The sequence below is a fragment of the Phascolarctos cinereus genome, unplaced genomic scaffold (assembly GCF_003287225.1).
Source record: "Phascolarctos cinereus isolate Bilbo 61053 unplaced genomic scaffold, phaCin_HiC Scaffold_726;HRSCAF=1367, whole genome shotgun sequence".
Classification (NCBI taxonomy): Eukaryota; Metazoa; Chordata; class Mammalia; order Diprotodontia; family Phascolarctidae; genus Phascolarctos; species Phascolarctos cinereus.
This window is the reverse complement of record NW_027556098.1, coordinates 111,956,692-111,969,108: the sequence shown is the minus strand read 5'-3', so window position 1 is coordinate 111,969,108 and position 12,417 is coordinate 111,956,692. Positions and strand designations below refer to the sequence as shown.

The 12,417-nt window shown below is 41.9% G+C and overlaps 1 protein-coding gene across 1 annotated transcript; it reads right to left on the bottom strand.

Moving 5' to 3' along the window:
- Positions 1-9,171, bottom strand: LOC144454355 (V-set domain-containing T-cell activation inhibitor 1-like). The gene is made up of 4 exons (XM_078146140.1): positions 9,138-9,171; positions 6,074-6,376; positions 725-1,009; positions 1-23 (listed from the first exon to the last, which is right to left on the bottom strand). Exons 1-4 carry the CDS (start codon positions 9,169-9,171, stop codon positions 1-3), a joined length of 645 nt encoding a protein of 214 aa, XP_078002266.1.
- Between the last annotated feature and the right edge of the window lie 3,246 nt (positions 9,172-12,417).

The following is a 12,417-nucleotide window of genomic DNA, read 5'->3' as shown; positions in this document are numbered from 1 at the left end:
CTAGAACACGGTGAGAACGAGTACTATTAAGAACACAAAGGGTGACGAGAACTCATCTGGGGGAATGCAGTCACTGTGACTTATCTTATGCTACTCCTCTTAATTCCAACAAAATAGCCAACTAGCCCATATTCCCATATTCTCCATTCCATCTCCCACCTTTGCACATGCTGTTCCAATGCACTCCCTCCTCTCCTTTTTCAAACCTTTGTGCACTTACTTATCTATGTGAATGTTGTATGCCTCCAATAGAATGTAAGCCTTTTGAGGGCAAGACATTTCTCATTTTGCTTTTATATCCATAGCACCTACCTCAGTGCCTGACACATAGTAGGTACTTAATAAATGATTACTGAATGAACAATTTACTTAGAACATGAGTAGATGACCCCTACCCCAGGTCAGTATAGTTTGGATTTATTTACAATCTGATCTGTAAATTATTAAGCACTTAGTATGTAATGGGCACTGTGCCTGACCTAAATATCTCAGGAATACTAAAAAATACTCCACCTTCACCCCTTATCCCACCATCTTCCATTTTCCTCAAATAACAAACATTTTCTCTTTGCTTCTTAAAATCCTCATTTTCCCCTTTCCTCCAGCCAAAGTAGCTAGGAATTCTCAACAGAGACATTCAGTAAATTGTGATTAATGATGATCTTTTTTTTTAGTAGTGAGTCACCAATTGCTTCACTTTCTCTTTAAGTACAATTCCACTTACTGGGGTATTTGCGGATAGTTCTATATGGTTGAAAGTTCACATCTGTCTCTATTATGCGACAAACGTATTTCTCATTGAGTTTGACAGGGTATTTCAAGACAGAAAACACTCTATATGCACCATTCATCTGCACCTCCAAGATCTCCACGGTGCTGTAATTGGACAAATCCCTCAATCCTCTGTCCAGCCAAGTCACATTTGGCAGGTAGTACCAGCCTGTGGAGACGCAGGTGGCCACGGTTTCATCATCGATTTGCTTGAATTGCACCTGGGGCTCCTCAGCATCTAATTATAAAAAATAACAAAACAATTAGTGGCCTTCTGATTTTAGCCTTAGTGATAACTGCCCTGGAGGGCTCAGGGACCAAGCAGGAATCTTGGCCTGACTTGTCATGTTAACCCCTTATGCCTTGTGATCAAACACTGGTTTCCTGGGAGTAGAAACATAATGGGAAAAACCACAGATCTGGTAACAATGCTTTGTAAACATATTGAGTCTTTCCTCTCTGTCTCTCCTTCTCTGTCTGTCTCTCTCTATCTCTCTCTGTCTCTGTCTCTGTCTCTGTCTCTGTCTCTCTCTCTCTTTCCCTCTCTCTCTCTCTCTCTCTCTCCCTCTCTCTCTCTCTCTCTCCCTCACTTTTTTTGGTCTGGATCTGTGATTTCATTACAAGCCTTGCATGGAATGAGAGGGACCATGATGTAGAAAGCAGAGAGTTGAACTCAAAGCCAAGAAGACCTGTCTCTTATCTCTAATACATGCTGATTGCATGACCCTAATTGAGTCATTTAATCCCTCAGTGATCTAGGCAACTTCATAAGACTATAAAGTTGCAGAGAGGGTGCCAACCTACAATCAGCAGAAGGAGTTTCCTCATCTGAGAGCTCTTTATAACAATGTAATCAAAGGTTCAATACTTATCCCGGCATGGATAAGCATGCATCCACTGATGCAGATGGGAATAGTCTTTTAGTCTTAGAGATCTAATTTTGTCATATGGTCATACAACTAGTATGGATCAGGGCCACGCCTTTTTGACTCCAAGGCTGGCCCTCTAGCCTAAGTGGCCAGGTGGTGAAGTGGATAGAGCATTATATCTTCAATCAGGAAGTTGTGAATTCAAATCCTGGCCTCAGACACTAGCTATATGACCCTAGGCAAGCCAATCTTTGCCTGCCTCAGTTTCCTCATCTATAAAATGAGAATAATAATTCCTGTATTCTAAGGTCACTGTAAGGATCAAAAGAGATATGTTTAAAAATGCTTTGTGGGGGCAGCTAGGTGCCACAGTGGATATAGCACCAGCCCTCAAGTCAGGAGGACCCCAGTTCAAATCCAGCCTCAGACTCTTACTAGCTGTATGACCCTGGACAAGTCACTTAACCCCAATTGCCTCCCCCCCAAAATTAAAATAAAATAAAATGCTTCACAAAGTTTAAAGCATAATATAAATTCTATTATCTATTATACATTATACATATAACATACCACCTCTCAGAGACCTTCCTGATAGGAACATGATGTGTCAGAAGTTGTATTAGAGCCCTGGCTTCCCTTTTCCTCTAATTCCTGACCCCCCTCTCACAAAATGCAAAGAAACAGAAAGAGAAATGAGAACAGGTTCAAACTGAATTCACTAGCTGAGTAATGGAAGAAGGAAAGAGTAGCTAGAGAGAGAGCTTCAGGGAGGATTCTTTTTGAGGTCTCCCATGGAGCTTCAAAACAAGATTAGAGCAGGTGGCCAAGATGCCCAGGAAGTTTGGCCACTCACATCATGGCAATTGCCCATCTCGGCCTCATTCCCCAGGAATACAATCCCTGGAGTAAATACCACATCTAGTCTGAGGAGAAGAAGGGCTATTTCACTTCTGTGTGTTCTCTGTAGCCCTTAACATCTTGCTTTGTTTATCACAGGCATTCATGAAATGTCTGTTGAATTCAGTAGAGCTGCTGCTGTGTTTAAAAGGGTATCTTGTGTACTTCCAAATTCTCGTATTTCCCCTATTTAATATTCATTCAAAGCCAGTGTACAAGTATTAAATAGAAATAGTTCCGGATTGTTAAAGGCTACTACAATCAAACGAACACAATAGATGAAATGGAGAATTTGGAAGTACACAAGATGCCCCTTTAAATATGGCAGCAGCTTTATTGACTTCAACAGACATTTCATGAATGCCTGTGATATATAAAGCATGATGTTTAGGGGTATAGAGAACAAAAAGTATAAAACATACCATTGCCCTTGAGAGGTTTATAATTTAAGTAGGGGGAAAAGGCTACCTATGGAATCTTGGACAAGTCGCATTATTTCTTTGGGTCTCAGTTTCCTCATCTCTAAAATGAAGGAATTGGAACAGGTGAGTACAAGGGTTCTTTCTAGCACTGACTTTCAACATCAATAAGCATTTAAACATCCGCTGTGTATAGAGCACTCTGCTGGGAACAGGGTGTGATAATAAAATTAAGACACACATGATTCCCTGCCTTCGTGGGTTTCACAATCTAATATGCAGATAGGGTATGTGCACAAGCAACTAGAATGCAAAATGCAATGTGACGAGTACATACAAAAGGAATAAACCAAGTTCTGTTTCAGGCCCAGAGTTGGTAGGGAGGGGAAGGAAGGAAGGAGCATGTGGATTGTTGCTGATCAAAGGGATCAAGGAAGTCCTCATAAAAGAGATGGCATGTCAGCTGAGCCTTGAAGGTCGGAGAGAATGTCAAATAAAGGAGATGGCATTACAAGAATGAAGAATAGCATGAAAAAAGGCAGCAGAACACAGAATAGGTGTGATGGATGACAGGTAGCTCTGAGTGGCTAGAAGGTAGTATACAGGGAGGGGACAAGAATGAGACAAGGTTGATAATGATAATAGAGGGCCTAGAATACTAGTGGAAGGAGCTTAATTTGGCAGGCAGTTGAAGGGTCTATGCTAGGTTAATCCAGAAATAGATTGCAATGCCCCAAACCCTCTCCCTCCTTACTTGCCCCTCACAGGGTCCTATTCTTCTCTTAAGATGCAGCTCAAGCACCATCTTCCACGTGAAACCTTCCCCATCCCACTCCCCGATACCCCCTGCAACTGTTAGTGCCCTTCCTCCCAAACTACCTTGTACTTAACTACTTTGTACATACTAGTAGGGAAGCTGGGTGGTACCGTAGTGCACAGAGTACGAAGCATGGAGTCAGGAAGACTCATCTCCCTGAGTTCAAATCTGGCTTCAGACACTAGCTGTGTGATCCTAGGCAAGTCATCTAACCTTGGTTGCCTCAGTTCCTCATCTGTAAAATGAGATGGAGAAGGAAATGACAAACCACTCCAATATCTTTGCCAAGAAAACTCCAAACAGGGTCACAAAGAGTTAGATATGACTCAACAAGATACTGGTATGTATTAACTTCATGGTTTTTGCTGTATTCATTTATATATATATATATATATATATATATATATATAGTTGTTGTCTTCCTCATCCGAATGTGAACTCTTTGTGAGTAGGAATTGCCTCACTCTTTGCACATGAAACCCTAGCACCTAGACAATTCCCAGCACATAATAAGCCTTTAATAAATGCTTTTTCATTAGTTGGTTGTAGGCTTGAAGAATGTAGAAGAGGGGAAAAAAGTGAAGAGGTTATTGCAATATTGCAGGCAGATGGCAATGAAGGCACATGCTAGGATAATAACAATGGAAATATGGAAAGATAGATATTTTCAATTTTTGTTGTTCAGTTGTTTTCAGTTGTATCCAACTCTTTGTGATGCCATTTGATGTTTTCTTAGCAAAGATAACCAGAGGGGTTTGCCACTTCCTTCTCCAGATCATTTTACAGATGAAGAAACTGAGGCAAACAGGGCTTATTCAGGGTCACACAGCTGGTAAGTGTCTGAGGCTAGATTTGAACTCATAAAGAGGAGTCTTCCCGACTCCAGGCCCAGCACTCTATCCAATATAGTCAATAGAGGCTACAAAACCTAGCGTAGTTCCTAGCATGTGGAAAACATTTAACAGATGCTTTAAAAGATCAATTGACAAGATCTTGTAACTGATTAGATGTGGGGGGTGACAAGGAATAGTGTTGTTTTTTTAATTAAGTTCCTGATTTAAGTTTTATTGACTTTTTTTTGCATTACAAAAATTTACTCCCACTTTGTAAGAAGTCTCTCATAACAAAGTAAAACAGTTAAGTTAAACTAATAATACAGTGACCTCATGTGAAAGTACATGCAACATTTCACATCTGCAGCGTCCCATATACTACTTTTCTATTTTCCCAAAATCTCTCCCTCCCATTCCTTGCCTCATTAAAAAAAAAGAGAAAAATAATTTATAACAAATATGGGCAGTAAAACAAGTTCCCACAAAAGCTATATATAAAAATACATGTACCTCTTTCTGCATCCTAAATCCATTACTTTTCTTATGTGTTGTATGTTTCATCATGGAAAAGTTAAAGAAAATCCATTGACCTGATCATGGTCATAACTCGATGAATGGTGGTGTCACTAGAGAAATATGAAAGAGGCACAGGCCTGGGGGAAAATATTTTAAGTTGGGTCTATTTAAGTTGCTTTGAGTTTGGAATGCCTAGGAATGTTCTGTGTGAGATGTCTCTCTGAAGCACAGTAGAAAGTAGGAGGCTAGACATATAGACTGAGAATGTTTCTGTATTAAAGAGTTTGGAGAGAGGCGAAGAGGGATTAAATGGCATTATATGGTACGAACTATAGGAGGAAAGAGATTCTATTTCCAGTTCTGCTGTTAAGTGGCAGTGAAGCTTTGGGCAAGTTGAATAACTCTGCAACCATAAAATGAGGGGCTGTACCAAATAGCCTCTAAGAACCCTTTTAGTTCTAGAATCTCAAGTATACCAGTGAGATTAGGATGAAAGTAAAATAGTGACCAGAGCCTGAGATCAGGCACTCAGAAATACTCTAGAGGCAGTTAGGTGGTATAATAAATAGTGATGGATTTGGACTAAGGTTCAAATCCAGCCTCAAACACTTACTCTGTGACCCTGGGCAAGATACCTAACTTTTGTCAGCCTCAGTTGTCCCATCTGTAAAATGAGAATAATTACACCTACCACATAGGATTACATATATATGTGTATACATATATGTGTGTATGTATGTATGTGTGTATATATACACATACATACGTGTGTGTGTGTGTATACACACACACACACATATATATATATATATATATAATTGTTGTTGTTTTTCCTTTGTTCTTGAAGAAGACCAGGATCAAATGAAATAACATAGGGAAAACACTTTGTAATTCTTAAGGCACTATATGAATTTTAGGGTTTATAGCTATAACTTCAGGTAATTCTCTTACCTTCTACGATTAGCTTAATTTTGCGTTCACCCCTTCCAGCTGGCGAGACAGCAGAGCACTTGCACATCACTTGATCCTGGAAATTCACATTTTTTAGTAAGAGGGACAGGCTTCCCTCAGGAATTTCTTCCGGATCCACAGACACTCTTTTCTCATACATGGAGTTCTGCTCCTCCAGTTGTTCCTGGTTATTTCTAAATTGGTAAACCACTTTTGAGAAGACCTCAAAAAAATCATAGAACCTGAAAAAACAGAAATAATCCTTGTCATCTTCCACTTCAAATTCCTTTTTGACCTCAAAGACTATGAGTCTCAGTACCGTGAGAGTGGGGACTCAAAGAAGGGAGGCTTTCTTTTTTGGAGAGACAGATAAAGTAAGGAGCAAGTAGAAGTAACAAGCCCCGGGGGAGGGGAGAAAGGAAGGTCTGACTAGTTTGAGGTTATGGGTAACATCGTGTGGAATGGGGCAAAAAAAAAAAGAATCATCAGGAAACATAAGAAGGAAGGAATCTTAGAAAGAATTTAGACCAGCATTCCCATTTTCTAGATGTTAAAAATGAGGTCAAAAAAATGAAGTGATTTGCTCCTAAGTCACATAGCTAGTAAATGTGAAGAACCCTTCCTTCTCCATGACACCGCGCCTCCTCCTTGTGGTGATGTCTCACAGGCAGTGGGAAAGGATCCAGCTCCACCCCCCACCCCAAGAGAACACTGAAAAAGATCTTTTAAGGTGAAATTCTGCTGACACTTGAAGCTTTATTTGCTTTCTGTAAGTGGAGCTAGGTAGTTCCCAAAAGTAAGGGCTCCGTAGAATCAGGCACAATTTTATACAAATTCTAAGAGGCTAGACTTTCAATGAAGATATTTGAGGATAATGAGTTGGCTAGGCAGCACAGTAGATAGAGCACTGGGCCTGGAGTCAGGAAGACCTGAGTTCAAATATAACTTCATACATTTATATTAGCTGTGTGACCCTGGGCAAGTCATTTAACTTCTATATGCCCCAGTTTTCTCATTTGTAAAATGGGAGTAATAATAACACCTACTTCCCAGGGCTAGTGTAAGGACCAAATGAGATAAGCATAAGGCTTGGCACATAGTAGGTGCTATGTAAATGTTAGTTATTATTATTGTATTTAGTCTTTTTCTCATGATCATTTTTGCTGTCTCTCTAATGTGGTTATAATGTTCCTTCCAGCGATGGGCAACCATACTCTCTAATCATTCTAATTTGTTAAATATCAAGGAATGTGCTGGTAAATGTTTAACGTCTGGCTCTCCAAAAAGCCATGGGACACACTGTTAAATTTAATCTTCGTTATTAACCTTTTCTCCATCACATTCTTAGTCCAGACAATCAACAAAATGGTAAATCAAGTCCTGATTGGTAGCATTTGCATATTTCCAAGGAGTAAATACTCACACTGAAAATTTTACAGCTGGCTCTCCTAAGCTGGTTAGAACTGGCTCTGGTATGCAACCCATGGTCTAATTCCCCAAATTCTGAATTTACACGTGCTGGGAATAACAAGGGGGGTCACTACCCCCAAACTAGCTTCTTTCTCTGTCACATTGTCCTCAGAATTTTCTCTTGCTAGAGGGGCAAGCTCTTCCTATAGGACTGGCAGGGCCTGAATAACTCATACCAATAGTGGAGGGTAAAATCAGTCCAAAAAAGCATTTATTAAGTATTTATCCAAGTTCCTTGCTCCCCCATCTAGTCATTTGCTACTCCTCCAATTTCAGGGGCTATATATGAGATCTCCTTCCTATATCAAGAGGCACATTAACCAGGAATTTCTCCTTCTCTAGATAGGAGGCTAAACTCTGAGATTCTTAGGTTACTTACATTAGTCTCTAAGAATGGACCTGGCCAGGAAATCTACCCTTCTCTTACTGGAAAGCTGCATTCCAGGATTTAATTTTGCAGGAACTTTTCTTTCCTTTATTCAGGAGGCTGGGATGCAGAAGTTCTCACCACTTGGCCCTTTGGTCCTCCTGGCCACAGTTAAGGTCTCTCAAACTGGGAAGTTACATCATTGCTTGTCTGAGGCTGGGCCAAAAAATATGGAATTTAAGACCTCCCCTCTTAAGTCATATGTGCAAGAGTACTTCAGGCAGCAAGGATGCCTCTAACAAATCAAAGTTTATTTTTCTTGTGGGTGAGTCCGTATCCACAGGGTATGTGTGTATGGGTTTTTTTGGGGAAAATGAGAATCACTGATATTTTGTGGTAATTCCTTTCCAGCAATTCCATGCTGGCTTTTCTTTGAAGGGAGCCCAAAAAACCACAGGCTAATACAGGGGTGAGGAACCTGTGGCCTCGAGGCCACATGCAGCCCTCTAGGTCCTCAAGAGCAGCCCTTTGATGGAATCGAGGCCACAGGTTCCCCACCCCTGAACTATGATTATCAAGACAGATTTAACATTGGCAGTGGTTCATGAGCTGAGCTGGAAAGGAAGCCAGGGATTCTAAGACCAGAGGTGGGTAGGAATCGAATTGTCGGTATCAGGAACAACCCATGCAAAGGCGCAGCAGTCAGAGACGGAACGTCACTCTCTAAGACTTACTTTCCTCATTCAAAAACTGAGGGAGTTGGTCTGAATGGCCTCCAAGGTTGTTTCCAGCTCTCTAAATCTATGATCTGTAAAATGAAGTATCAGATCTAAATGGTCTATCAAAAAAGTCTCTTCCAGGATATGAGAAATCTAAATCCTATAGATCTAAATTTTTGTTGGTTAATTTGTATAAGTTCATATGTATATATGATATGTATATATATATACATATACATATGTATATATATATATATATATATATGTGTGTGTATATATATATATATATACCCTTTATACTGCTCATCAATGCAAAGTAACAGCATCATGGACTTGTTTACGAAACCTATAAGGCAAAGCGTTACATGAGGTATAATGAATTACAAGTACATGATTGTCCAGACGGGTCTCTAAAAAACAAATAGAATAAGGAATGAAACTATTCCATGCTCAGGTGAAGGAAGCTAGCCTAGGGAATACTCACAATCCTTTCTGCAAACTAACTCACCTGCATGCTGAGTGAGCAGAAGTAGGCTGACCATCACCAGAAAGGGAGACATCCTCAAAGCAACACAGGAAGAAAGGCAGAACATCTGCTTTTACAAGAGAGAACTTGGTCGAAATGATCTTGAAGAAGTGTTTGGGGAGACCTATACTAGTAACTACCAGTGCTCCAAACCCCCAGCAAGCATCAGGGGAGAGATCTGAACCCAGGTCTTATAACCCTAGGAACAGTGCTTTTTACACTATTCCATGATGCCTTCCTTATGCAATATGTAGAATTTTTCTAGGTTCAAGAATAAGTTCTGATACAATACTTCATGAAGCCAAGATTTCTCCCAAATGAATGATTGCTGGCCCTCTTTGGATTTTGTTGGGGAAGAGACAGCTAGGCTAAAGTCAGGGGAAGAAAGCACACATATGAACACCCAACATAAAAGGGAAGGAAGGAAGGAAGGAAGGAAGGAAGGAAGGAAGGAAGGAAGGAAGGAAGGAAGGAAGGAGGGAAGGAGGGAGGGAAGGAGGGAGGGAAGGAAGGAGGGAAGGAGGGAAGGAAGGAGGGAGGGAAGGAAGGAGGGAAGGAGGGAGGGAAGGAGGGAAGGAAGGAGGGAAGGAGGGAGGGAAGGAGGGAAGGAAGGAGGGAAGGAAGGAGGGAAGGAAGGAGGGAAGGAAGGAAGGAGGGAAGGAAGGAGGGAAGGAAAGAAGGAGGGAAGGAAGGAGGGAAGGAAGGAGGGAAGGAAGGAGGGAAGGAAGGAGGGAAGGGAGGAAGGGAGGGAGGGAGGGAGGGAGGAAGGAAGGGAGGAAGGAAAGAAGGAAGGAAGGAAGGAAGGAAGGAAGGAAGGAAGGAAGGGAGGGAGGAAGGAAGGAAGGAAGGGAGGGAGGAAGGGAGGAAGGAAGGAAGGAAGGAAGGAAGGAAGGAAGGAAGGAAGGAAGGAAGGAAGGAAGGAGGAGGGAAGGAGGGAGGGAAGGAGGGAGGGAAGGAAGGAGGGAAGGAAGGAAGGAGGGAAGGAAGGAGGGAAGGAGGGAAGGAAGGAGGGAAAGAAGGAAGGAGGGAGGGAAGGAGGGAAGGAAGGAGGGAGGGAAGGAGGGAGGGAAGGAAGGAGGGAAGGAAGGAGGGAGGGAAGGAAGGAGGGAAGGAAGGAGGGAAGGAAGGAGGGAAGGAAGGAGGGAAGGGAGGAAGGGAGGGAGGGAGGGAGGAGGAAGGAAGGGAGGAAGGAAAGGAAGGAAGGAAGGAAGGAAGGAAGGAAGGAAGGAAGGAAGGAAGGAAGGAAGGGAGGAAGGAAGGGAGGAAGGAAGGAAGGAAGGAAGGACGGGAGGAAGGAAGGGAGGGAGGGAGGGAGGAAGGAAGGGAGGAAGGGAGGAAGGAAGGGAGGGAGGGAGGAAAGAAGAGAAAGACAGAGACAGAGAAACAGAAAAAGAGACAGAGAGAGAGGGACTCACAATCTAATAATTCATAAACACAGATACATAGAAATACACACATATTCATTTATTCATTCATTCTTTCATTTAATACTTATTGAGATCCTGATGTATAATCTAAACATGTGTGACACTCAGTAAAATACATAATTTAGCATGACCCATAAGCTAAGAAGTGCTGAAAGGAACACGGGTGGAAAAAATTTAAGAAGCCCTGGTTTAGATAAGGTCCCTGATACAGTGGAGCTGACAGTCCAGTCATAGAATCATGAAATTACCCTTTCTAGAACCCAACTGGAGGAAAAAAACAACCACCCTATATTTGATTAGAAGCAAATGCTAACAATAATTAAACAAGCATTGGCTCCAAATGCAGCCATCAGACATTAAAAGGCAGCCCTACATCTCCAAAGTACAAAAATTAAGCAATGTGATAGGTTTGAACATTCAGAGCACGTTCAGGCTTGGCTGTCTCTGGGAAATTGTAAGATGCTTCTGAGGTTCCAAAAGAAATTGCCCACACCTGTCATTCATTCCTCACCCATATGTAAAACCTTCAAAATTCCTTAGAAAAGTAAAGTTTCACTTCAAAAGTAGATTGTGGATTGCAAGGGGGTGGGGTCAAGAGAAACTCTAATTGATTGACAGACCGACCCACTAGTCTAATTGATAAGGTTAAAGGGCGTGGACCTTTCATGGAGCCTCACTGTGACAAGATGAGATCCTCTCACTGGTCCCAGAGACTGTAGCTGTCTCCTCAGATTGTTTGACTGAGGACGATAACAACGGACTCTTGTCTCCCTCTGTGACTTGCCTGTAAGAGATTTGAAGCTCCATCCATCTCTTTTAGACCTTTCTTTCTGTTGGCTTTCTCTCATTTGAACTTGGAGGGAGGGGAAGTCCCCATGCCCAGCAGAAAATGGCAACCTAGAAGAGTACCTGGGACCCCACCAAATCAGTCAGGGGCTCCCCTGATTACCCTTGTTACACATGAAACATGAAGAAAAAAGCAAACTATTTCCCATTTTGGAAAGATCTACTCTAAACTTCTAATAGCACACAACTCAGAGCCTGGGGGCATCAGGGAAGGAGGACCCAAAACATAGTTTTTAAAATCTAGAAACACCAGAAAACTAGATTGAAATACTGTTTATCTGGTCACTGACATACAAAGTAAGTAGTTGTTTGTCCTTCATTCTGGAAGAGGACCAGTGACATCAGGAAGGTGATGTCTTGACTTGCAAGTGAATTAATTGGATTTGAGTGAGGCAGGACTGTGTAAAGTCATAAGCCTCATTCTCTCCTTCAGAGTCTTTGGAGTCCAGTGGCCAAATATAGATCAGGATAACTAGAGATGGCCCCGATGCAAAGGAATCATTCAAATCTACTATTTGCCTTCTCATCAAAGGCAGAGTGCAAAAGGGCCCCAATTCCCTTCTCTCACTCCACCTGTCTCTCTACTCTACTTCTCTCTTTTCCTCACTTTGTGTATGTCTTCCTTCTTCAGGGGTTCTTAGCCCAGGGTCCACAAATTTAAATTTTTTTATGTCCTACTTCTGATGAGGGCGGGCCCAAGCCAAGATCTTCATCCTTTGCCTCAAAGGGAATCTGACTCACAGGCCCCAGACCCTCATCTCCCTTTGAAAGCCTTAGCTTTACCTTTTAATCTTTATTCAGATACGCCCTAAAAGCCTTAGGCTCCCTCTTGTCTATAGGCCCCAGAAAGGCCTTCCTTTATCTCCTTTTGAAAGTCCTAGCCCCACCTTGATTTTGTGCAGATGCCTTTCAAACTTCTGCCTTCCTGTTCCTCCATTATCTATTCCCATTGTCTATTCAATCTCGCCCCCCCCCCACCTCCCCAATTA